Source organism: Cloeon dipterum, chromosome 3 (genome assembly GCF_949628265.1).
Source record: "Cloeon dipterum chromosome 3, ieCloDipt1.1, whole genome shotgun sequence".
Lineage (NCBI taxonomy): Eukaryota > Metazoa > Arthropoda > Insecta > Ephemeroptera > Baetidae > Cloeon > Cloeon dipterum.
In genome coordinates this window covers 25,054,577-25,081,539 of record NC_088788.1, presented here as the reverse complement: position 1 = coordinate 25,081,539, position 26,963 = coordinate 25,054,577, and the positions used below count along the sequence as shown (strand labels likewise).

General features: G+C 38.8%; 5 protein-coding genes across 5 annotated transcripts; 2 read left to right on the top strand and 3 right to left on the bottom strand.

Moving 5' to 3' along the window:
- Positions 1-1,790: 1,790 nt before the first annotated feature.
- On the top strand, positions 1,791-9,317 carry LOC135938943 (uncharacterized). The gene is made up of 4 exons (XM_065483011.1): positions 1,791-2,312; positions 3,543-3,606; positions 7,495-7,800; positions 8,170-9,317. The coding sequence occupies exons 1-4, from the start codon at positions 2,073-2,075 to the stop codon at positions 8,484-8,486; spliced, it is 927 nt and encodes a 308-aa protein (XP_065339083.1). The 5' UTR covers positions 1,791-2,072; the 3' UTR covers positions 8,487-9,317.
- A 967-nt stretch (positions 9,318-10,284) lies between these two features.
- Positions 10,285-15,475, bottom strand: LOC135938944 (uncharacterized). The gene is made up of 9 exons (XM_065483012.1): positions 15,398-15,475; positions 14,751-14,954; positions 13,206-13,323; positions 12,996-13,145; positions 12,526-12,656; positions 12,046-12,192; positions 11,879-11,985; positions 11,326-11,492; positions 10,285-11,116 (listed from the first exon to the last, which is right to left on the bottom strand). The coding sequence occupies exons 2-9, from the start codon at positions 14,814-14,816 to the stop codon at positions 11,109-11,111; spliced, it is 894 nt and encodes a 297-aa protein (XP_065339084.1). The 5' UTR covers positions 14,817-14,954; positions 15,398-15,475; the 3' UTR covers positions 10,285-11,108.
- A 1,092-nt stretch (positions 15,476-16,567) lies between these two features.
- On the bottom strand, positions 16,568-19,813 carry LOC135940655 (uncharacterized). Its single transcript, XM_065485627.1, has 7 exons — positions 19,572-19,813; positions 19,023-19,143; positions 18,732-18,887; positions 18,001-18,137; positions 17,737-17,939; positions 17,501-17,671; positions 16,568-17,221 (listed from the first exon to the last, which is right to left on the bottom strand). The coding sequence occupies exons 1-7, from the start codon at positions 19,632-19,634 to the stop codon at positions 16,885-16,887; spliced, it is 1,188 nt and encodes a 395-aa protein (XP_065341699.1). The 5' UTR covers positions 19,635-19,813; the 3' UTR covers positions 16,568-16,884.
- A 956-nt stretch (positions 19,814-20,769) lies between these two features.
- Positions 20,770-25,537, bottom strand: Pep (Protein on ecdysone puffs). Its single transcript, XM_065485624.1, has 12 exons — positions 25,399-25,537; positions 25,032-25,340; positions 23,866-23,982; positions 23,274-23,368; positions 22,605-22,920; positions 22,341-22,415; positions 22,185-22,286; positions 21,980-22,126; positions 21,822-21,923; positions 21,650-21,767; positions 21,458-21,588; positions 20,770-21,399 (listed from the first exon to the last, which is right to left on the bottom strand). Exons 2-12 carry the CDS (start codon positions 25,275-25,277, stop codon positions 20,875-20,877), a joined length of 1,974 nt encoding a protein of 657 aa, XP_065341696.1. The 5' UTR covers positions 25,278-25,340; positions 25,399-25,537; the 3' UTR covers positions 20,770-20,874.
- A 73-nt stretch (positions 25,538-25,610) lies between these two features.
- LOC135940660 (splicing regulator SDE2) lies at positions 25,611-26,960 on the top strand. The gene is made up of 5 exons (XM_065485633.1): positions 25,611-25,762; positions 25,879-26,012; positions 26,113-26,327; positions 26,412-26,663; positions 26,718-26,960. Exons 2-5 carry the CDS (start codon positions 25,935-25,937, stop codon positions 26,797-26,799), a joined length of 627 nt encoding a protein of 208 aa, XP_065341705.1. The 5' UTR covers positions 25,611-25,762; positions 25,879-25,934; the 3' UTR covers positions 26,800-26,960.
- Positions 26,961-26,963: the final 3 nt, after the last annotated feature.

Below are 26,963 nucleotides of genomic sequence, written 5' to 3'. Positions count from 1 at the left end.
AATAAATTAGCGTACTTTCTCCCGCGAAACTTCATTTGGTGATCCGAATCGCTTCAAATTTTTGTCCCGAGTACGTCGAGCGTGTCAGCAGACAATTTTTTCCGCAGCAAGCGGAGCTTTTGCTCTGTTTTGCGCATATTAAACGCGCGGGCGGCATTATGCATTCCCTCGGTGTGCGGTAATTTCTCCTGAACGAGGAAATGAACGTCGTCAGCGTGACTTGCCGCATGAGGCACTATTTTTGACAGACGCCTGCTGGACCTTTTTGCATTAGTCAGCTTCTCCGATGCTTGACACATTCATCCAGAACCGAAAAATTTAGAATTTAGCAGTAAAATTTTTAAATAATATAACTTCACTAAAGATTTTGGAAAGTTTAATCTGAACATTATTTGTAGATTAATTATTTCTATTAATAATTATTTTATATGTTATTTTGAACAAATTACATTTACAAAAACCCCACTTGCATAATGTATATTTTGTTCGCGTTCATTTATCAATGAAATATTTGTTTATTGCAAAATATACTTACGTTTGCATGGTTTTGAGAAAATGCTCTTGTCAATGACAAATTCATAATTCATTTTTCTTCAAAAGCAAATAATGATTTTTCGCATTTGATGGAGTTTGGTTACTAAAGAACGGAACAAATTGAATTAAGTCTGAATCACATCAATGGGAGAGCTCCAATAAATAAAATCTTTCCATTATTTCGTAGCAATTGAATCTGCTGGACCGCGATCAAGCTAACAAGCGACGATGAATCGATTTCACGAGACGAAACCGCAAGAGGTTCATCTTGCGGAATTATTGAGCTCCTTTATGTATATATTCAATCAAAGCAGGCGATCATTCATTGTGTCCCGTCAGGTTTGCGTTCAATTCCATTTCGCCGCTGGTGGAGATTGTTGCTCGTTTCCAACGTGTAATGGAAGAACTGCTCAATTACTATTATGGGTTGTTCCGCTCGCAACACAAGAAGTGTGTGTGTGTGCTCGGTTCGCCAGCATCACGCCGCCGGTAATAAAAGGGTGCGCAGAATAAACCATCTTTCTTGCGCTGCCTGTCAAAGCCAGCAATTACACGGTGAGAGAAAGGATGCAAAAAATCTTCTGTCGGAACCGAAGCTTTTTTGCAATAAGGATTCTGGAGGAATGCGATTACTATATAGTGGTAACAAAATATTGTTGAGAAGTGAAATTGCGTATCGTCTATAGATATCTTGCTAATAATATATATTGAATTTAACAATGAGAATAGACTGGCAAAATGCAACTTGTAGTATTTCTTCATTCTCTTCAAATCCAATAGTGTTATATAAGCATTAAATAAAATTAAAATAGTTTTTTATATGATTGATAAAACAAAATAGTCGATCCTCATCCGCCTTCTATTAGTTCTGCTTAATAAAGCATTGAGCTTCAATTTTTTAAAACGGTTTTAAATTTCGGCAATAAAGTTTTATGGTTCCATGCATGAAATTATTTTAATTCATATCAATTTCCAAGGTATTATCCTTAAAATATTCAAACTGTGCCAAAATGGAAAAAGCTATCTCCCTAATTACTCTCATGTTTTCTTACGACCAAATATAATCGTAATTCTGTATTATGATCATGGGCTATTTGAATTTAAATTCAAATATTCATTTATTTCAATCAGTACTACATTCTCAAAAAGTGACAGTTTTAATTATTTTCCTTTTTTATCATTGCATCTTACACTCCCCAGTCTGCACTGCCTCCTGATGATTCATGCCCAATTGGATTGATCAATAAAAATAAAAAGTTAAATGATAAACAATTATGAAATCGCACGCAGAAAAAGTTTCTTCCGCATCGAAAGTTCCGTTTGATTCTTTTTCAAGCGACGGCAGCAAATTTGAAGCTACGCAGATACTCTTAGTTCCGTCAGTCTCGGCACGGGCGATAAAAACTGACATTTATATATATTAATAAAAATCATGTAGCTGCTCGCCTTTTTACACGGAGAGAAAGAGAGCCGGACCGATTTTGGTTCGGGTGGGGCGGTCTGCTCCTGGGGAAAGGCTTTCTTTCCAGAGCAAAAGGATGGCCGGACGGCCGGCTCTGCACAGTCACACCGACCTGACCACCATGCGCGTTGCTCCTCCGCTTGTGGCGCTCTTCCTGGCGTCTGTGGCGCTCGCCTCGCCGCCCGCGCCTCAACACCACATCTTTGGCCGGGGGCCGCCGCTCAGGGCTCCGAAGGTGATCAGACACCTCGTCCTGCCACCAAAGTACAACAAACAACCACACTTTGTGCCCGCTGCCTCAAGACACGTGCTGAAGGTGAGTAAATGTGATACATTTTTCGAGAATCAGCGTTTATTTATTTGAAAATGTGGTGTTTGAATTATTTACAAAGGAGGATAAGAGTAAAAAAATATTATAGCTACTCAAGCGAGCGGCAAAAAAGTTAATTGACCATTGTTAAATAATGCGTCTGTTCATGATATTTCAGATGAGAGCTCTTGAATTTTGAACCGTCGAATTTCTAAAAGGACGCATCTTTGTTGAGAGTTGCTTATTAATTATTTCATATATTGGCGAGGTTACAAAATAAGTCACAATTTAAATGTCTTTTATAAATTTGATTTTACAATATGGCTCCTCTAATAAGTGCATAAACAAGGAATAGGTGGCTCAAAAATTAAATAGTTCAAATATCATAAATTGTAAATAACAAATAACTTATAATTTTACTTGCGGAATTGTTAATATGCATTTTAATGTTGTAGCGACATTTTTTACTCTACCTTGTGAAAAGCCGCTTTTGCTCTTGAAAAGTGTGCAAAGATAAATATTAGCAGAACATATATTTTGATTGAATCAATTTTATTTGCATTTTTTATGTGTACAAAGTTGATCTTCTGGCCTACACTTATAAACAAATATGAAACAAATATATTATGTTCAATTGATATTCACGCAAGCCATTTTTTCTTCATAAAATGTTGGTCAAAATGTTAATCACCAGTTGTTGTAGCAACTCGTCAAACAAAAATTTATTTGATCGTCATAGAAGGTATATTTATAATATTTCCATATTGAATATCATGATTTCCATAAAAAAAATGCATGAGAGAACACACGAAATGATTAATTTTGCCGCTTGTTTCCCGCACAAGCATATGGAAAGTTGGTGAGTTAATAAAAATTATCTCTGACGCAATTGTGATATTTATTATTAGTCTCATTGTTCATTATTCACGTGATTCAAAATTTTGTGGGAACTATTACTTACAAATTTGCAAGTATATATTTGCCATAATAACACATTTTAGGAGCTTTTGAACTCGTTAACCTAAATCTCACTATAACGCAGTCAAAGCAAGTAGATTCGTTCAGTCGTGAATAGCATAAAATAGCAATAAAAATAAAAGGCGCACCATGAATGTGCAAAAGTACTACAAAGAGAACAGAAGAGAGACCTTTAACTACTAGGCACTAGGCTATTTTCCCTTCTTTCTTTGATATATTTGACTCTTATTTCAAAGTGATGTCCGTGCATTGTTTCAGCGGCACCACTTTCCGTCATCAAGCGCTCCTTTCGGCAAAGGATGTTCCGATTGCGCCAAACAAGGTGAGTCGCAGATTATTGTTTTTCTGATGATGATATACGTCGCACTCGGCCTCCATTACCCGCCGGCCAAGAAGTGAAATGTGTAACAACACAAAGTGGAAGAAGTATAGAAAAGGAAGAACGAGCGCGAGACACACCTTAAGCTCCACCAATTCGGTTTCTAATTTGTGGTTTTTCGTGTGAGAGAATTCAAAAGAGCAGAATCGAATTGCTTTTTCATTGGCCTCAAGACAGAAACGATATTCACGAATTAGAAAACGGCGATTGAATAGAATTTTATATTTTTTGGGACACATTTCATTCTGATATTGGTGGGAGTTCAAATATGCACTACTTTTTCTTCAAACGAAATATCGCTCATTTTATTCACTACATATGTACTGGTAATAAACACTTTTAACTAAAATATCAATGAATTAATTTTGTCAAAGCTTTATGTACAACATGTTTTTTATTATTGACATAATCAAGTTTTGATTTTTATTGAAGAGAGCGGATTGTTCAATTCATTTTATTTTTGCCAATGATTCAAAGTATGTATATACAGGTGTGATTATTGAAACATTAAATTTAAAAATATAATTAATAAATAGTTGCTTAACTGAAAAATGCAAATCACTAGAATGAAAAAAAATCAACTGTATTCAAATAGTTTCAATCCAGCAAAGCTTCTATTTTATTATCTACAGGTAAAATATCAAAGTCAAGTATGTTTTGCAATCCATAAACGAAAAAGCACCTGATTTAATCAACTATAAATATAATAATCAAAGTAACTTTTGTATAAAAGCAATAATTTGAAGTCAACATTTTGGACCATGTATATTACCGATTTCGAGGATAAAGCGCAGACTAAAAATTCCGAATGTGGAGATTTCCTACAATTTTTTAAATATCCAAGTGAACATAAAAATCTACACGCGACGATAGAAATAAAGATTTTATGGCACATCAAGCGCTTGGAGACTATCAGAATGACGTTTTTCTCCACGCTCCGTTTATCCCATTATAAAATAGCACAGAGGAAAAAACAACTTTTAGGACCTTTATTTGTTTCTCCCGGCCGAGATCAGCGCTGGTAAACAGGCAGCCATTTCGGTCTGCGATAATCTTCTGTTCGGAGTATAAAGGCAAACAAAAATTACACGCGGGTCGGCCAAGCGACCGAGCTACTCAATCAAGTTGGAAAATGCCATCCAGTCAGTGGTGCGCGTCTGCAGAGCTGACGGCCAAATTAAACGCGGCTAAAGACGCGAGTGAGAGATGATCTAGGTCACTGCTCCGCCCGTGCCGGACGAGAATTATGCTGTGTGCATTTATTTAAACGTCGGGCCGAACCACAGCAGTCCGAAAATGTGGGCGCTGTCTAGCCCACAGGTGCGTTCGCTCTCATTGAGCACCATTCTCGTAATTTATGGTTGCAAGTAACGGCCGGCCGTGTAAGCTTCTCTGATTCGGCTGCGAATGCGAATGTGAAAGAAAGTTAGTAATAATAGTTCGGCTCAGCATCCTTTTCCTGCTGCTTTGCATCGATTTTGCTCGCGCCTTTGTGGAACACATCCTCGTTAAAGTTAATTATCATGGCAGAGGAGCAGTATGAATCGATCGGCCGACCTTGAAAACCCGTGCCAAAACACGTTTTCGTTTATGTAATTCGCGCACGAAGCGAAATCGATGCCTTATTGAAAGTCTATACTCTCGCGAACAGCGATTTGGCAGTCATTAATTAAAATAATTACTGGGTTTGCTTATATACTGGTTATGATAATAAATAAATTGAGTGTTGTTCCAAACACGCCAAAGAAAGTGTTTTCAGACAGCTCTCTATTTCATCTCGCCCAAACTTAAAAAGGCTTTTGTGTAGGTGCACACGAAAATCTAATTGAAAAAATATTACTACCACGCTGAAACCATCAGTTGGCATTTTCAGCAGCCAGCACAGATTTTTTAAATTAATTCATTTTAGTTTTTGAATTATAAAAATATGAACTCGCATTTTACATAAAACGCTGCATTAATTTATTAATATGCATGAGAAAATAACCAGCAAAATTCGCAAGATTTTTGTTTGTCACGATTCACTTGTCGATTCGATGCGCTGTGGGAAGTGAAAAGAATTTTAATAATTGCAGTATTTCGCTCAATGTGAGCGTCGATCAAGCGTGTTTTCCACTTGCTTGGACGACTTCTTTTTTACACGTCTCTCGTGAAACGAACTACAAAATACATACGTAAAACACGATTATCTTTACGACCAACCAGAGACCACCATAAAGTAATGACGTTCAGCATCACTTTCAGACGAACAAATTAGTTTCGGCGTTCTTTTCACTACGCGAGACGGAACCTGTTCGCACACTTGCGCGAGCAATGTTTATTGTCTTCGAGGAAGCCAAGGTGCTTTCGCCGCACCGCACATTGCCATTTAAAGTGGTTGCCGCTTTGCCACAAGAATGGAATCGGCTAAAATTTCACCTCTGAATTATACATAAAGCAACACTGCGGTTGAAACATTTCGACAAAATGGTTTGTAAACGAATGATTCAATTAAACTAATCGGGCTTAAGAGTGAAACATAAAAATACAAAAAAAAAAACTAAAGTGAAGAAGTAGTGCTAATTTTTTGCTGCGATGTGAAACTAAAACTAGCTGAACGTCTGATTTTAAATACCTCTATATTCGTTTCATTAAATAAGTACGATTCATGCACTCATGCAAATCAAAGCTGTTAAAAATACATTCAAATTTGTCTAAAATCTATTAAAGAGAAACTATCCAAACAAGTTTGCCCTGTATTTAGAAGGTGTTCTCATTGATCGGATACGAAAATTTGAACCGTTTCATCAATGATAGATTTTAGACACCTTTTAAAGTGTGTACTTTGAAAAGAAATTGCCAAAAGTCATCATCACTACAATGTTCAGACCTAAACCAGTTCTGAAAGGTCGTTATTAATTTTCGTTTCACACCATCATGTTATCAAGACCTTCACTCAGAAAACATTTTACTGGTGGGATGATCAGCTTGGATTATCGGCTAAGAACTTCGATAAAAGCAGCCTTAAAACAATTAGTAAACTTCTGAGAAGCACTGCTGATGACGTTTCCGTGGTGTATAATTATATTTTAACTACAATAATTATTCTAAAGAAATTTGCTTTTCAAATATCTTGCTGATGGTGATGAATATAATACAAAAAGCAATTGGATAAAAATATTATATTCCATGCACGATACGAAACACAGCTTTTTGGTCAAATTGATCTTTTCGCTGTGTCATTCTTCAGACGCATCTTGAAGTTCCTTCATACCAGAAGCGCTCTTTCAACCCCTTTTTTATTGCAAGGAAGTGATTGTTGCGCTTGATTGATTTTCCCATCGAGTGTGCACCGACACTAACCCCGGGAGATAAGGTTTTGCGGGATGATTAAACCCAGCAGCGTGCATCTGTGCGCTCGCGGTCGATCTCTCAAATGCCGGCGCTTTCGGAATGCTCCCTGAGCAGCTCCTCGCGGTCTCTTTTGTTCTACTTGCCATCAAGCCGCGGGCGTCAAAACACACGTGATAAAACCAGCGGCTGAAATCCTTTCCTGCAGTTGCCCCGCTTTTGCTTTTGTTTCTTCCTCGACAAGGAATGTTCTTTGTTGTGCACCGCCTTAAAATTATCAAATTCAGCACGTACTTGGCACGGCAGCGGGCAACTTGCAAACTCAATTTAACCACAAAAAGTTTTGCTCGTGGAATCTCTGTTCTGCACTAACGTTTTTTATTATTATTATTAATGTTCCGAGAAAAGTTCCAGCACTGTCCCTGTTTCGTCGCATTTTATATGACAATGAAGTTTGCAATTTAATAATCCCCATGATATCGAAAATTTTCTATCCTTCAGGCGCTTGGAAGCCGATCATTCCGCCAGTGAATGTGCACAAGTCCATCTCGCCTGTGCTGGACCATCAGCCGCTTCTACAGCATCACCCTGTCCACATCGAAAGTCACCCGGCTCATTTCCACATCCAAATCGAAAGATTCCCTGGCTCTGAAGAATCCATTCCTTCCGCTAACGTACAATTCAACTCTGCGCCCTGGGGTGGACATGACGCGTTTGGATCGTCCGAGTCTGGTGGCAGTTCAGGAGGGGCTTCAGGTTCTGGGGAGTCATCATCACACGAAAATGACGATGGCCAATTTTTCAAAGGTGAGCAATCAATTATATATAGTCATATTTCATATTTTGTTAGACTAATAAACTTTAAATTTGGGTAAAATTTAATGAAAAATTGTGAACTCATATTTGAAAATAAACTATCCAAACTAAAATTCAATTATGGCATGTTGAGGATTTTTATTACGCCATCGAGTGAGCTATTTTCGTTATAAAATCCGTCGTGTCAAGCATGGGTTGGCATGCGAAAGAGATGACAAAATAAATCTCGTATTCAGTGAAAATATCACTCCCTCACTCAACATCCTGCGAGTGCTGCTTCCGCAATTGTTATTTCAACAAATGTAAATTTTTCTCCCGGCGTATATTCTCTGAAAATCGATGTTGCCGTCGCTGTTCCAGCTGGTCCTCCAGTCCAGCTTCAGCTGAACAATCACGCCGACGAGCCGCCGACACAGCTCAAGGGCTCTAAAGACTACGCGGTGCACGAGCAGGTGGACGAGCCGCCAGCGCCGCCCCGCAGGACGCCGAAAGGTGGCATTCAACTGCTGCCAAATCTCATCCCCTCGCCCCCGCCTGCCAGCAGCCAGCCACTCCAGCCCCCCGCGCCGGCCTTTAAGAACAGCTTTTTCCGAAGAAGGCGGCAGCCCAAGCAGCAGCACCCCAACGTGCAAATTATTCCCTCGAGAAACGTGCGTGTTATCCACTTGAAGGCGTGAAGTTGTATTTATATATGTTTAGCAAGAGTCTAATTTAAGTTTGCTGATAATATTATTCTGAATAAGAAATAAGAAGTTCTGAGAGGTAGTCAAAATAAATAATGTCTTTAAATAATTTAATAAACAAAAATTGAATATCTTTCAGGGCGCTGGAAAACATTGCTAATTCAACGGTACAAAAATTTCAAATGGCATGATCCGCCTAAGTAATTGTTTATGTGGATGATTATTTTTTGCGGGAACTATGACCGCAGGATGAGTATTACTACTGGGAAAACACACGAATGACTCATAATAAATTAAGCCCTTTGTTGACATTTATTTTGGGCGTTGCATTTCCAGCAAAGGCTGGCCGTGAATATTGCACCTTTTCACGGAACTAGTTTCTGACTCATTTAGATGATTGCACATAGCGCTCGCGACGGTTCGTTCACAGCTTGAAAGTAATTAATTAATTGTAGACGCGCTACTCTCCGTTTCGCTGGAACGGGTTTCGAAATCGCAAACTCCGCCTCTACTGCAAGCTTGCAGGAATCGGAAATGAATCTCTTACTCATGAGCCTTAATAGTGACCGTTACAAAGCTAGCAGAAACGCGTTTCTTCGTCTACAGATGCGAAGTCTCTTTGAAATAGCTCAAATGCGTAGAAAACATTGTCATAAAGGTTAGAATCTCTTCCAGGAAATCGTGCTGTGCTTCACAGAAATGTCACAATTGGGCAAAAACAGTTCATTCGTCGCAAATTATTGTTCGTGCCTGTAAACCTGTTCACTTTTACTTAATGCTGTGTAATTTATAAATAAACGTCACTGAATTAAATGTGCAAAAATAGCTTGGCATCGTGATTCCCTCGTCAAACCCTTTAACAATCAAGTGCGAGAGAACAAAAGAATCCACTTCCTCGAAGACAATTCGAGCGTGAAAAAGACCCCAATAAACTCCAAATCCAAAGCCGCGCTTCCTAATCGAAGCATAGAAAGTTGAATTGCTCCAGAGCATCCGTTTGACAGCACCTAATACGCCGCCTCCTGTTATTAGAATTTTACCTGCTCGCATTCCACGTGCCCGCTTGCGAAACTCAATGATAGGAGAAGGCCTTTCTCCTTCCTCCTGCACCAATCTCGGCCAGGCAGGTGAACTCTACACGCATTTCTCCCTTTTATCTCAGCGGACCAATCAATTTCAGCGCGGCAGCTGTCCTACCACAACGCATTATCAAACGAATTTCTTTTCTTTGCATGAGTAATGAACCCGTCCGTCTTCTCGGTTTCGTTTTTGTTTGTCCAATAAGTATATCAATGTGCTCGCCGGATCATTCATCTGACATGTAACGTCCTTCGTACTCTCGCTGAAATGCTTTTGCGCCGCGGGCCGGATCTGCATTCTTCCTCTTTCTCTCTGTGGTTCGCGAGTGTGCGAGTGACACTATCAGGTCAGCGGAGCGTCACAGGTGTGGCGAATTCGTTGGCTACAAATTATTGAGTTTTTGTTTGCAGTGAATTATTCCGCCGGCTGGCCGCAATGTTGGGCTTCGAAAATAACGTTGCACCTTTGTTAAATTACGATCGATTCGGGGAAAAATCGGCACACACAAAAGCGCCAGCGGAGCGAAAAACGTGTTGAATGCTAGTGCTGAAGTATTTATTGGATTATAAACTAAGCTGCAAGCTCTGAATTGCCCAAACATAGAAAGCGTATTGATTGGTTGGCAGATATTTTCCATAGTATGTATTTGCAGGCACTTTCAAATAAATTTATTAAAAAGGTAGCGTTTTTATTTTAATTTAAACAAAATCAATCTTCAATAATGATTATATTGTTTTGCATATTTTTCACACATTCTCGTTTTAAACAAAGTGGATCTAATAAAATATTTTAAATAAATTTGATTTAAATTTAATTTTTAATAGCCTAAATTAGTTTGTTTTTAGAACTAATCTTATAATGCCACGTTAGGACAGTAAAAAAGTATCACTCATAATGCCACGAGAACACACCCACACAAGTTTCCGTTACACTGATTGAACGTGCTGTCTCAAAAGAACTCGCAGTTCAAATATACCGAGAAACCTTCATTAAAAGAAGTTTCCAATCGTTTTCGCAATCAAAGTTTTCTGTTCAAGTGTAATTTGAAGGGAGTCTTCAATTAATGTCGCAGATAATTTCCTTTTCTTAGAAAATCTTGTCGAGAAAGTTCATGTCAAAACGGTGATGCGCCACTCACACTCACATCATCTTAACCTAGCATTTAATTGGCACAATCGTGTCACAGAAAAATAGTTTCAAATGAAAGCAGTCCGTTATGAGATGCTCTTGGAACGAAACATGAGAAGAAGCATTCAATGCACCTGTTGCAATTTTTCGCGCAGTTGTAAAATGAAGATGCAGGAAGTGGCTCTGCTGTTGGTCATCATTCCGCTCAACCGGTCACTTTGTTAAATCAATTATAAATATATGGCTACTTTCGACAAAGGACCTGCTGGCGGCGCTCCGCGTTTTTCCCCGATAGAAAGTAGTGTGCGCGTGTGGATGTAAGTGGCGGTGTGATTAAAAAATTGAAAAGCGTCGTTAGAAGCAGCGGCGTAATTACTTTTCATAGCTCAGTGAGGCAGCACCGCAAGATCAGAAACCTGAAAAGTGCACGAGAGCGAACGATTAGTCATGCCACACAAAACCGCCAGACGCAAAAATTAATGTGCGGTCTCTGTCGTTAATTTTCAGTACGTGAATTAAGAAGACGTGAATTGTAGGGTGATTGCGATTCTTATATTAATTAAAGTCATGCGTCAAAGGATTTTTTGTACAGTTGTTTTAGTTCAAAGCCGAGTTAAATTGGCACCTGATTTGTAGTTTCCTCTGCGGGGCTGTTTGGCCGGGGAGAGTGACCGAGGCATGACTCCAGACGAGTACCTGTTAGTCTTTTCTTGCGGGGGCGAGTAGTCAGGACGAGGAAGGCGACCCGCGCTTGGGTAAGAATTGAAGCCGCGGGGCGGGGAAATGCTCGACCTGAAAGCCAAGTGCGGCAGCCAATGTTGAGATTAGAAGGTTAATGCAAAAAGCCTTAAAATTGGATTGCTCTGTTGCAAGCATGAAGCGCAGAATATCTGGCATTTTTTCAAAGCTATTTTTTAATTTAATTACTTACCTGCTAATTTGCTTTTTCCAGGAAATTGGATTTACCATAAAAAACTAATGCTTTTGCTGTACAGTAAAAATCATTTTTTTTATAAATGTATATCTTAAACAACTTAAAAAAGTACATATATTTTTTATATATTCATTTTTCTATTATATATAATCTTCAACTAAATGTATAAATATCAATTTCAAACCATTTTCTAGAGCATTTTCGGGATTCTAAGTGAAAAAATCAAAATAGGCTTCTCCCAAACCTTTGGTAGTCTGCGATAAACCCGCTGTTATGATAGGACTCGTGCCCAGGGGCGGGTGGACCGTACATTTCGGCCATAGACATCTGCCTCTTTTGATCCTTTAGCGCCTGGACAGTAAAAAATAATAAAGTTTACCGTAGCAAAAGTAGGTAAACAAGAATGCACACCTTTTTGTACTTGCGAATGTCGGGAAGAGAACAAAGTAGGTACACCAGCACACCCAGGTTGAAGAACCAAAGGACAAATCCTCGAGCCGCCAGCGTCATAATGACAGCAGGTGGCGCCAAATATCGAAAGCTTGCAAGATTTGACGTCTAGAACGGATTAGACATTAATCTTTAGATAACATCTCAGTTTCAATCAGCATTTTTTAAACAATTTTTTGCTGGCTTATCAATTAATAAGATCAAACAATAAAAATTTAATTGAAAAAAGTCTTTAATTTAACTTCCGAAATATAAGTTTTCGGCAAATGTTTTAGGTTCAAAACTAAATTAATTTGAAGTTGGAGTTCACCTTTAAAAAAATGATATGCTTTAAAATTTAAAATAAAACATTTTCTTCGTGATTAAATTAGTTATAAAATCCTCTCATTAAGGAAATAATTGAAATATTCTCATGATCGTATTGCTAATTTATATTTGTACCGTGATTATTTTCCCATAGTCTGAGCCAAACATGGCACATGCAACCAAATCGACAATAAGGACCATCACTGTCACCACACACCAGATTGAAGTTGTAATTCCAGTGAAGGACTGTCTCGAGTTCTTCCAAGCTGTAAATGGCCGTCATAAATAATTCAATATTTCTCGAGGAAGCAACCGCAGCTCGTGATTTACAATCAGGCGCATCATTGTTTCTCCTTTCCCAACGAGTTGCTCGACTGAACTCTCATAATTAAGTAGAAAGGAAATGAATATCCTTTCCTAAAATGTGACAGAGTACGGCCGACATAATGGAGCGTGAAATGAGTGAGAGTGCTGCACGCGCGCTCACGACTGGGAAGTACAAATGTGTATTTGTGGCGCGAGTAATGAAATTATATCAGGAAAATTATGTGAATTATGATTGGTGCGGTTAATATGCGTGTTTTCTCAATTTCTCCATTACTTACCAGCGATCAGCGGAATTGAAGCGAAGAACCAAAGGCAGTTGAAGATGAGGAAAACGATCATCCAAGCGAGAACTGATTGCGGAGCCATGATGCTCCCATGCCACGTTAGATTATTGGGATTCGTAAAATTTTGGCAACTTTCGATTTCGCCTGTTGAAAAGTGGTTAGATTTGATTATTAACTCCTCAGAACCTTCTTTTGTAAATTTACTTCTGAAATACATTTCCTGCATTGAAACTAAGAACGTGCTAGATTTGTCCCACATGTCACAAACGCCGTGGCCGATGATTCCGAGAAGGGCCATTATTCCCCAACATATTGCTTGAAACTGTAAAAATGGACGCAAGTAGTGTTTATTACTTAGCTTTCAGAGTTTTTGGCTGATTAAGAAAAATCTACAGGAACAGGAAATCAAATGCCCACCGTTTTCAATTTACCCTTGAAAACGAAATTAATGCCTTAAATTGGGATTAAGGCATATATCCCTTATCAATGACTATATATTATTTGCTAACAAACTTTTAGGATTAACGCAGTGCTACAGTTGAGACCTTTTAATTCTTTTATATTTTGCCGTCATTCATTTCCACTAATTGAGGGTTTATCGGCTTATAGGAACGTGGAAAAAGATTAAAAAAAAATAGTCGAGGAAATGCACGGTGATAATCGACCAAATTGCGCAGACTGTTTGTTCTCTTGAGGCGAATCCACCACGCCTTGACAAATTGATACAAAAGCTTTCAAAAACGGAGGAAGAACTAGCTGACGCGAATAACGAGTGAATCATTTGCCATAATCAGCAATCTTCTATTGGCGAAAGTTTTGAAATTATCTGTTTGACTTTTTAAAATTCTACCAATTAATATAACAGTGAGAACTTTTAACTTCACATCAATGCACATATTTGCCACTGCCAACTATGGATTGAAAGTTCTCAACGAAGATAATATTTTTCTATTATTCATCTTCGTTCTTTCAGTTGAATTTCTTTTTCTATGAATATTTATAAAATCCAACATTTTTCTATGATAAAAAAATTAAAAAAAAAACACTGAAGGTAGAAGCACACTATGTGCACGAAGTTGTAACAATTTCAAATAAATTAATTTCTTCTCTATTAACATTAAAACTTGGTTCATAATAACAAGGAATGAAATATCAAGATAAATAATTAATAGCTCATTAAAGCTGGAGATTAAAAATTTTCTGATGTTTAATTACTTTTGTTAAATTATCAAGGTAATTAAAATATAAAACAAGAATAATATGAAAGATTTGTGTCAAAAAAATATAAAATTGTTCAAATGAGTTGTTTTTTGAAGTTGAAAAGTTAATTTATTGGAATGGTTATTAGGTATTAAGCTGACTCGACCTTTTTGTAATAATCTCTTATGTGAGACTAAAAATCTTTAACGGCGGTATGTTAGTTAAAACAGTGATTATCCAGTCAGTAACGGAATGTAATTTTACGCATGTCACTGCGTTTACTCTTTTTGACCAAATTTCAATAAAAAATATAGTTATTTAAAATTACTACCTATTATGTTAATCCTTCTCCTAACAATTATCAAGTATAATCTTTTGAAACTAAATATTTTTCTTTACCGTTTAATTCTTATTTTACTATATATATATATATATATATATAAAGATACAAATTAAGGATTTGTTTTCATAGCAGGAAAATTTGAATGCCAAATAACCAATTCAATTTTTTTTAAATTCGATTCCCGATCTTTTTAAATGGAAACTTACTGTGCTCAAGGTTCCGCCTAAAAGGGCCACTACCCTGATGTGTGGTGACATGATATCGTTAGACATCGATGGTGTGCGTCCTTCCCTCTTGCTTCTTGCAGGCTAACTTGCTCCTTCGACTTAGGTTGATGAGCTTTAAGTAATTCTCTTGGTGATATCACCGCGGGCTTATCAACTGGCCGCGACTGCTCCAATAAGGTGTTTCTGTATAGCATAAAAATGATACGTAGCAACCACGTGGGTTGTAAATATCCGCGGGTAAGTCAATCATTACAGCCAAAATCAACACTGACAAAGTGATAGATATCAGTGGGAGTGAACAGCAAAATAGTTTCCCACGCAATATTAATATTGTTTTAGAAATTCTTGGCCGAAAATCAGCACTCGTTTCATTTCACAAAAGAAAATATTTTTAGGAACGTGCCTTTTAATATTAAAAGGTTTGCTGCGCTTTTATAAAGAGATCAACGCTTTCGTAACTTTGAATAAATGGAAATAATCACACTTGTTTGGGAGTCCAATTATAATTGCTATGCGAGGCGTGTTAAGCGCATCCTCTAGCTTGTGGTCGGTGTTGATAATTACAAACTTAGCAGTCGAGAGAAGCGTGAAAACTGATTTTATCCTGTTGAGCAGAAGTGTCTTACCTGCAAAAAGATTCAAACAGTGAATTAAAATGATTCGATCAAATTTGGGGCGTGCGGACTACCTCTCCAGAGGCGTTCAAGTAAAAATGCGTCTAGATATAATAGTGCTCGACAGTGCCGTTCATGAAAGAACGCTTGCGCCTTTTGAGGTTTTAAACTTCCTCTTTCCTCGTTTGATATCTATAAAAAAAATGAATTGACCAAATTAACATTTACAACAGTCACGCTAGCGGGAAATTTCAGTCATAGCTATACTGACGTCAAAATTTCCAAATTTTATAGTGGAAAAATGGTCTTAGAATGTTTTTGGTAAAATGAGCTTTGGTATGCCTGACGCAGTTCCGTCAAACGCAGGAATTTTGAAATTTTAGCATTTGCCTATTAATTCCCCCTTTTAAACTTCTTGATTGCAACACAGTGTTTCGGCTGCAAGTTTGGATTGAAACATTTGACATTTCGTGATTGATCATTTAAGTGCGACTATTCTCAACGCTGGATGCGCTGCAGGCGCGCTAGAGTAAACAAACGCACTGTTAGCACTCTTTTATTTAACCTCAATGGCTTCTGTGGCATGCCTAGCCTTTGAAGATAAATATACACACAATGCACATTCCTCTGTTGCTTTGAGCAAACCGATTGAATTAATCGCGCTTATGTTTTCCGCTTGAAAAGGTGCTTGATTATATAAATGCGTGAATATTTTATTTTATTGGGTACACGTGTCTAGGTAATTCAATTTTAGAGTAATTCATTCTTCTTGGTCTTTAGCTGCGTACTAGCGTGTCAATATGCAACAAATTCATTCCCATCAGTAAAATGAAAATCAGACTTGTTCTCATTGTAAGTGACATTCGTTGAAATTGATTTGTGTTTGTAATGTTTTAGCTCCAGCTGCTGCCCTCTCTCATGAGATATACGTATATTGATTTTACAATTGACAGAAATATAATTCTAACTAATTTGACAAATAAACATATATGAAGATCTTATGAATAAAGCGTCAGTTGGGTGTCGAGAATCGATAGGAATAAAATTCAACGACTCAACAGTTAGAGAAAGAGATTTCCATTTCCATCGCAGAACGCCTGTCCTTACGAGAAAATTTTCTCAAATCTCTGTAGCTATCATACACATAAAATACAAATGACGCAAAAATAAATGACATTTCAATAAGATATATCACATGCGCTACGCCATGCACTTTTATTGGAATGCTCTCTCACATTGTTATAAATATAGAGTAAAGAATATAAATTAGATAATTTACGTTTCACAACATAGTTTAACTGGCTTGTATAAATATAAGACAAATATATTCAAAGAATAAAAATACATATTATTTTTGTTTACTTGTTGAACGTTATCAACTGGGTATATAAAATAATTAATACAAATTTTATTTACGCGATTTAAACGTGGCATCATTTTTGTTATGGGGCTGGTGTTCTTGATAAAACAAAATTATTTTTCAAGTGCGCCCGTTTGGCTCATTTCAAGTAGGGATTGTGCCTGCCGGCTGTGTTCAGGTAGCGATTTCCATACTGCTGCTCAGGGAAGGGATAGTGGTAAAACTGGTTTTGATGCTGATGCTCGGTAGGGTAGGGCGCTGAAGGCTGAGGGTGGCCCAGGGTCGCTCTTGGCAGCTTCAGGGTCGAGTCAGGGCTGAAACTCCACTCTTCGGCAGGCGGCGTTCGCGGCCGGCGCCTCACTTGCTCCAGCTCTTCAGGAGCAGGGTCCAGGTATGACCAAGGTCGCTGATTGCGCAGTTCTTGGTGCGAATGCGGTTGCATTTCCGCCGCCAGAATTTCTGCGTCACGGGGTCGTCTGTAGAAAAACCTCGACTTTACTCTTTATCGCGCAAACACGCAAGGAAAACAAAAAATCGTAAATGACTCACGATTCGCAAGTTCTACGTTTCCAAGAGTAATAAAAGCGATAAAGATTAATACTTTTGGATGTTGCAGAAACATGAAAAAATGACAAAGTACAAGCTTTTAATGTTTGAAAAGTTGCGTGGGCAAATTAATTGCTGGTTAATTGCGCACATACAGACAAAAGACAAAGATTTCGAAGTTGAATTTACTATACAAAAATGCCACAAACGTTTGTTTCTTGCTCACGGCGTGTAAGTCATGATCTCCGTGTTTGTCATAAGCAGGATTAGCCACTCCACCCTGGGACTGGTGCCAGGATGAATCTCCATGCCTGCCGGAAGTGGCGGCGGCAGCTTGCACAGGTGGTCGCTGATTGTTCACTTGCTTTTTGGCCGCTTTGCTAAAAAGTGATGATTAAATATTAAATGCGATTCAATTTCAATTATTTTAAAAGCACTCAATTACTTTGATTTTATTGTTGAGACCAGGACTCCTAAGAACAAAATTAAGTTGAGGACCCACAAAATTCCCCCCCTCGCTACAGCTATGAGGAGGGCGGCGGATGGCAGACTAGCTTCAGGATTTTTAAGATTTCCCAAAAAAAGTTGAATTGGTGGATCTAGCGACGATACATCTAAGAGAGCTGATAACGGTGATGTTTCGCTTTCCTAAAAAATGTTTGTGGTCAGCTTAAACTGGTTGGAGAAAAGTTTTTAACCTAAGCCCTACCAGAACTTTTCCAAGATCGAGACCGTACAGGATAGAAGCGACAACGTCAGCTACGAGAACGGCCAAGGTTGAGATCAGCCATAGAACTGGTAGAGCAATTCTGAATATTCCTCTTTTGCTGCTTACTGCACCAGCAACTATATGGAACCAGGGAAAATTTATATTTGCTAAAAAAATATATAAAGTATTTTGTTTCCTCTAAAAGAGCAAGCAAAATATTGTAATGCACAGGTTTATTGGCACACTCATTATATATTGCAGAGGTTTTTTCCGTGAATAAAATGGTTCGATTATTACTTTTCTAGCTCACGCCAGATTAAGCTTTAAAATTTGGACTAATTTGCTCTTGAACTAAACGCATTAAATTATTTGTTCAGTTACTTCATGAAACAAACCGATTTTTAAATTCGGGATATTTTAAAATAATTGTGCGTAATATGAATTTATTTCAGGCACGCGCGTATTCAAATTTTTATTAATTCCCTGCACTAACAATAGGGACCCCATATATCGTATATTAAATATACCGCTCTTGAAAACATTTAATATCCTTTTATATAAGAAATATTCCCAAAGAAAATTTGCCGATTTGAATAAAAAGTCAGAAGTAGCACATAAAGTAATATTTTACAAATTTGAGCACTGCCTGCATGCAAGCATAAATAATGTGAACGGGCGGGGGGGACGTGTAGACGACGCAGACAATAAGGGAAAAACTCTGATCGCCTTACTTGTCAGGAACAAGCTCGTAAATATCCAGACACCGTTGATGGCGCAGTAGGCGATGGCCCATTGCCAAGTGAGGGTGGCTGTTGGGAATTCTTTCGGTGGCCACTTAATTGGTTGGCCCTCCACGACGGAGTCCAAAGTATCATTACACTGGGGATCTGCAGATGAAGTGCATAATCAATTGGAGCCGTACTGAGATTGTTTTAATATTGTAAAAAATAGCACAGACTGAAATATCAACGGATTGTGTGAAGTAACTCCAACAAAAGCTAAATATACAATAACATACTCACTGTAAAAATATATGAAGTAGAGGAGAAATGCAGGATTATCAGTACTCGCCGATGTTTCAATTTTGCAGTAGTACAAAGCTAGCGCTGCTAAAGCCAATGCCAGGTAACATCCTCCTTGAATCTAACACACACGGATGTTTGAGTGACTGATCGATAAGTTTATCAAATACCACAACTTGATGCACAATCAATGACGGAATTAAAAAAGAAACACACACGTAAACAGATGCCAATCGCAAATTTCCAAGACGCAGCTTTGCGAGAATAGTATTTTAATATGTCTGCTGAAATTATCTATTTTCTTTTATAAGATATAATTATGAACTTATATGTGACTATATTTTGTTAAAATTCTACACTGATGAGACATTTCTTTTCAATTATTTTCGCACATATTAAATTCAATGTGTTAAATATCATACTTCATCATCATTCCAGTGATTAATGTTGGCCAAAGGTAACAAATTAACAACATGCTCAATTATTCTGCGTAAAAGTAACTTCACGAAGATAATGAGTTCAGCTTTAAGTCCTCGAAAATAGACTCACTGTGGAGAGTATACCCGCTGTGATGGCCCAGCAATTGCGGCCTCCAGCTTCCTTCTGTGCCATTGGCGCTCTCGATGTGGATGTTTTTCGCGCACTTTATTTATTCTCGATATTAAATGTTCCAATGAGCTGCAAATCTCGTGTGCTCTAACGCACTGTTAATTGGAATGGAGTTGGAGTGCTCTGCTCGAGAGCTATAGTTGTCTGTTTGAGGTTGAAAAGTGTGATAAGATAATGGGGATCGCATCATTATTTTGATACGCGCTGGCTCCATTTGACGCATTTTTATGGTCATACGTGTACTCTGTGCTGTTTTAGTCTTCGTCATATTTTGTGATAAACTGCAATAAAGCCATATATATATGCCCTGAAAAAAGTAAGACTGGGTCAATTAATATCTTCCAATATAATCCTTGGTCCAGCTGGATTAGTTTAGTTTTAGCCCCTGCCGAAAAGATAATACTACACGTGTTGCGTGCTCGTCAAGCGGGCTGCGTCAGCGAAGTAGGTTTTAGGGGCGTAATGCTATATGAAGTCAAGTTTCTTTCAACATTATACACTTTCCTTGCAATTACTCTGCTTTTATTGGCTAAACAGCATTTGAATGAGCTATTATAAAAGGTGGCTGATAAGTTTTAGATTGCGAGAATGAGAGCGAGATAAGCAATTTGCCAGCTTTTAGTGAGTCACATGTACCTGAGGCCATAATTCGTAATTATACCTCTTCATTAGGCTCTGTACAGCAATCATTATGCAAATTAGAGCGGTTGAGCTAAATTAGCTAGCAGATTAACGTGGGTGCTGGTGTCGACTTCAGGAGAGGTATATTTAACCGTCCTAAGGCACGGAGATTTATATCAACTTTAGCAAGATTAATGACTAGAAACTCTGGTAAACGTTTGGGGCAAGATAGGATGCTTGCCAAATAGGTACACGACAAGTATATTATTTGGTGATAGCATGCTAGTCCTGCAATAGATCATCGCACATGAAGAAAATCTATTTGACTATTACAGAGCTGATTTATAATATCTGATATAGTTAATGCGGTATAACATGCAACATATAGGTTAATAAAAATGGTTGAATTAGCTGTAGCAAAACAGGCACTCAGATTCCTTTTTCTAAGAAGCATTCAACTTATCAGGTGTGTGATATTTGTATTGATAAAGGCATAAGACACAGTGAAACTAACCAGTTAAGGTTTAGTCAAGGGTTTATTAGTTGATGATAGTTTCCAAATAAAGGCTTTCTTCCTCATGAAAGGGAGCATTGAAAGCGTCCTGATAGTGGCAGAGTCAATCTAATAACTTCTACCCCTGCCCCTTCCGCGGCCACGTCGCATACCCCTACCACGGCCCCTGCCTGATGTGTTGCTGCAATTGGATTTTGTTCCTGCTTCAGGCATATCTGCGACCAATTCCTCGTCAAACTGCATCTCTGTGTTTTCAGTGGCCTCCTTAGAAGTTTCATTGTTGGCAGCATCTTTCTCCTCATTGATGGCATCCTCCTCCTCCTCATTGATGGCATCCTTCTCCTCATTGATGGCATCCTCCTCATTGACAGGGTCAGCAGTGTTTCCAACAGAAGTATCAAGCTCAAGATCATAAGGAGCACTCTCCATTTCAGCTTCGAGCTCCTCAAGGAGGCAATCCTGATTTTCTTCATTGGCATCCATCTCTTCAGCATCAGCAGAGAATGGGTCATACACATCATCAACCTGCTTAGTTTTCTTTGCCTCTGGCTCGTCACCATTTTTTTCTTCTGCTTCCTTCTTTTCAGAATCCTCTTGTTCCGCCTCCTTTTCTTCTGCTTGCAAGACTTTAGCCTGTTAAAAATGGGGTATTTGATACATGCGTAAATATCAGATTTTATGTTAAACATACCTGAGCAGCCACCACTTTAGCGTGATGCTCTTTGGTCTTGCAGTGCAATTTAAGAGATTCCTCAGTTCTAAAGAAGAACTGACGACAGAGCTCGCAAAAAATCCCAGTCACCTTGACCAGGTAATTCTCCCCTGCAGATCAATGACAAGAGTTTAGAGTCACATTATTCCTGTCAAACAGAAAAAAACTAACCAACTGCCACATCTGGATCATACTCTCCGACAGGCCCCGTTTTCTTTTGCTTTGATTTGTCACGGGTTTCCTCCCTCTTATCCTCTTTTGGCTTTTTAAGCATGTCTCTGAAAAGACGCTGTAAATTTTGTAAATGAGGCACTACATTCAAATGCAAACATATCCAGCATACTTTCAAATGTGCTGAAGTCAGGACATGGATGTCCAGATCGATTCTAGAGGGCAGATCAATCTGGCAGGTCGAGCATTTCGGATGCAAATGGTTTTTCAGAGCCTGAAGAGCAAGATACTGTCAAAACCCGTATAATAATCAGAAATGAGTTATTTCACCTGGTGCTGAGATGAGCGCCGGTGGTCAAGGACTGAACCGTAAATGACCATATCGCACATTTTGCAAAAGTCACGCCGCGACGGAAGAGGTTTGTTCTTCATTCTGGCTTGGTACTCCTGGTCTTGCTGGATCCGCATCTCCTCCGCCTATTGATCAGATGTTAATTATTAATAATGTTTCCTTTCCATTATATTTTGAAATTACATGGCAAGCTTCACGAAGGGTCTTGGCCTTTTCGCCATAGTCCTTCTCCACTCTGTCCAGCATTCGCAAATGGGCGATTCCGCGAACATGATTGTCAAAGGACTAAAATATAACATAATTATTTCTGTGTCATTATGATAAAATTAGGGCACTCACCCTTGCGTCCCACATGCTCTTCTTGCACAAATGACAGCGGAAAGCTGCACCCGGCAGTCCTTCATAAGAAGCACTCTGAAAATTCCAAATAATTAAATCAACTACAATGTATACCACAAATTGACCTTATATTAAGCCTCACAATAGCTATCTTTTTAAATTTGATTTAAATATTTTAAATAACTATCAATAAAACAAACTAGCGGGTTTTGAATAGCTAATTCGGCAAGATGAATTTGTTTTAAACTGATTTTCTTCACTAACCCTGTCCTCTGTCTTCTTGTCCCCTTTACTTGGGCTTTTTTCATCTACGTTATCCTTCTTTGCTTCCTCAGCCTTTCCCTCTTCGACTGTAACCTCAGGCTTTTCCTTCTTGGTCACTTCTGGACTCTCCTCCTCAGCCAAATTTGGTGCATTGCTGTTCTCATCAGCTGTCTGCGCTTGCTCTCGCTCAGACTCTGCCGTTCCAGGCATTTCCTCGTGCTTTTCTTCTTCATCATCCCTCTTCAGGTCAGGTTTCTTCTTCCATTCGTTTTTTCCTTCAGGTCTCTTTTTATTTTGCTGATAGCCCACATGGTCCCTGCACCAATAAAGCAGAAACTTAATATTTTATCCCGAATATTGCCAACAGAATACAGAAAGTAAGAAGTGCCTAAAATAGCTTGAAAATTTGGTCTCTAGCACAAGCTCGCAACGGCTATAGCTTTCAAGGACCCAAGCCCAGACTCGGAGCGAAAATAGTGATCCAAAGTGGGATACAGAAGAGTATTGTGGTGGAAGACACTCGGGAATAGTACAATTTTAGTGAAAAGGATCCAAATGTCTTGAGCTATTTGGACCAAAATTTTGCGATTGTTCTCTGGAACATTTGGTTGCAAACCTCATCCAATGAAGTAAATTGCGTCAAAGGAGATAGTTTGATAATGATTTTACCTCTTGACAGGCATCCTGCGGTGGTTATCAGCATAAGACTTTCCAGAATTACTGGCAGTTGGTCGTCGTGCTTGCTGGTGGCGACGAGGAGACGGCTACGCAGGCGACAAAAAGAACAACCAGCCGGGTAGAAGTGGAAGGTGGTGGACGAAGGCGAGAAAATGCATGTGAGTAATTGACGATGCCAACGAATGCGCTTTGCAACCGCAAAGCGCACTGATTGGAGAGATCCGTCAGTTGCCCAACTTGAAGTGAAATTGCAGAGAATGTATGCTTGTCAGCCTCCGGTTTTCACCTGAGGGCTATCCAGGCTTATCTGATTTTCAATATTAGGGCAACAGATTAAACACCCCTACAACCCGAAAAGTTCCACACAACCCCTGTTAAATCATCCAGATTTGGCAGAAGCCTATCTGGCGCCATAGCCAGATATTGAATCGCCAATTGTGCCTTGAGTCACAATCCGTAGCAAAGTGTTGAGATAGGAAAAACTGCCTTGGCAAGGTATTAGTGGCCTATCAAAAACGACACGACCATCGAGTTGTCCAGGAAGACACTGATGAAACGCCTCTCTCACACTTGAAATACTTACCGAACGGAATCTACGTCGTGGGGGAGAATATCTGCGCGTCGAATATCCCTGGTTACTGCCCTGTCCACCCTGTCTGAAGCCACTGTTCATGGGGCCCATGCCACCCAAACCCATCATCTGAAATTAAGCCAAGACAAAATTTTAAATACATTAGCGATACATCAAATACACATTAATCATTCTTAGGCACTGCTTGAAATCTTTAATGTCAGAGATATTGTGCATGATGAAATATTATAGAGGAAAATATATTTTGGGTGCCATCAAAGTGTCCTCCAAATGGTGTTCCTGATTCCGGAAAGTATCCTAACGCTTGAGGACAATTGCGACCCGCTGATGTAGTGAGTTCAGATGCATAGTGCAGGAAGCCAAAAATAACAAAGTTGAAAGCAAACTAAGTAGTATGCTCTACTATGTTGACTGGGTCTGGATCAGAGGGTTTGAACCCAAGGATGTCTCTATTTATGGGCACACACCGCACAAATAATTCCCTGGAAGTATTCCACGATGCCCTTACCAAATACTTGAGAGTTTCAAACCCAAATGTTTAGCTTTTCCTTTATAAGCTTTAATTAATAATTATTTTGTAATAATTAATTTATTTTAATCAATGCAACTGAGGGAAATAGCTGGAGGGGCATACACTGAGATTTGATCAAAGCATGACAGGTAATGATGATAGGGAGGGAACGGAAAAAGACGCTTGAAACATCATCTAATGCAGGGCAAGAAAATTCAGAGGGCTAGTAAGAAACTTGATGCAATAGACACGAGTGCCTTTAGCGTGTATACAAGAGTACATAGAACCCCAGGCGTCTGAAGACTGAGAATACTAAAACGGCTCCAAGAGCGAGGAAACGAAACCAGACCGATTATGATTTGAACTCTGTGTAGTAGCTGGAAAAATTCTATTGACAACAGCTTTTTAAAGTTCTAACTGCAATGTCTGAATCCAAAATTGTAAATAAAAACGAATGATATCTATCTATAACAAAAAAGTTTGCTTTTGTTAGGCCACTTTCTGATATTTCGTGGGGGGAACACTTTCCGTAGAATACACATTCTGTTTGGACGCTTTTGGGGTACTCCCTAAGGATACTTTCCAGTAGGACACTTAATAGCACCCCTATTTTTTATACATTGATGTATCTATTTAAGAGACGAACATTCAATTGTGGTTGGACTGGTGGTGGTGGTTGTTGTTGTTGCTGCTGCTGCTGCTGAATGGTCAGCAGATTACTTATCAAACCAACTGCGAGCTGAGCTTGCGGTGTATTCAGGTTGTTTAGGTTGATTCCTGCGTTCCCGGCAAAACCACCTATTCCAGCAATTCCAGGGTTGGCCTGGAAATTTCCTGCAGAGTTACCCCATGGGTTAGGAACTCCTCCTCCACCATAATTGTTGAACGACATCTTAGCTGTTGAGACGAGATATTATGCCTCAGCTGAGTATCTAAATGTCGAGTCTTCTCTTTCCTGATGAAAATAAAAACCAACTCAAGGAAACAGGCACGTTAGATAGAGATTAAATTACAATTTGATACTCCTAACGATGATTTTATGAGTCTACACAAAACAATTTCCGTCTAATGGAGCACAAAAATCCGCGTTATGCGAAGGACTCCAGTTACGCGTTGCCCTGATCCGTGTGTGTTTATATGTAATGATAGTGAAACGACGGTCAGAAATGGGAGGTGGGCGTTTGCACTTGCAAATTGTCATGCTACAGAGAGATGGCGCTTTGGCCGCTTTGCGTCGTAGCGCAACAATCGCAACCTGAAACCTGATCGCATCGTTGCAACTTTGATGTCAGCTGCGCTTGCTTGCAATTAGAAGCACAGGCTTGTGAAAACACTTAGTTTCTTCGTGTGCCACCATAATTTGGAAAACATTTCGAAGTAAGTACATTATATTTATGAACATACATACATACATACACAAAAACAACGTGAAAGTTCGCTTCTTTAACATGAAGACTGAAATATACATAAATTTACATATTTATTTTGCATAGATTTGCAGATTGAACTCCTGAGCTAGTTTTTACCAGCTGACAGCTCCCTCACGAAAATGGAGTGGATTTCAAGCGACAAATTCATTTTCCGCAAAGGACTCGAGTGCAGAGGAATCTCTAATGGCCTATTAAAGGTATGATGTTATGTTTTGGCTTTATCTATCTAGATCAATTTTGTCATATTGTTATAAAACCGTGAAAATTACCTATTATGAGCACATTTCATTTTTTTAGAACGAATTCTACCTCACTGTGAACGGCAAGAGAACCTCACTGCGCAATGTCCAAGAGGGTTCCGTTGTCCAAGTTGTCCCCAGAGTTCTTGGAGGTAAAGGAGGCTTCGGCTCCATGCTTAGAGCCATTGGTGCGCAAATTGAAAAAACAACAAACAGAGAAGCGTGTCGGGACTTGAGTGGACGCCGTTTGCGAGACATAAATGAGGAAAAGAGGTAAAAAATTCCCCACGAATATCATTTGTCAAGATACATGACTGATTGAATGTTATGTGCTTACAACTTTTTCAATCTTTGAAGGTTGAAAAATTGGATCAACAACAAAGCTGAATTAGAAAAGGAGCAAAAAGAGAAAAAGCGGAAGAAGCTAGAGAAGATGGTGGAAGAGCCAAAAGTCGAGTTCAAAGATTCCAGATATGATGAGGCAAGGTCGGAAATGACAGAGAAAGTGGCGGATGCACTTGAGCACGGATTGAAGGCAGCTTCCAGTTATTCTGGAGTTAAGAGGAAATCCGACACAGATTTGCAACCCAAGAAAAAGAAGAAAATATGGTATGCTGTAATTAAATAATTCATGATCTATGTTACACAAATTTAAAAATTTAGGGGCATGGATGATGACTTGAGTGGCTCTGACAGCAGTTCTGAAGATGAAGACTCTGCGAAGTCCTTAAGTAGTGACAAGTAAAGCACATAGTCTTGGTTATGTGATTTGAAACTCGCAGTGGACTGAAGTTATCTTAACTTTACTAATATATACTATGCGAAGATGAAACACACTGGCAAGGTGATAGCAATTGTTTAAGCAAAATTTCCCGCAAAATTATTAAAAGTAGCAAAGAAAAAGGATTT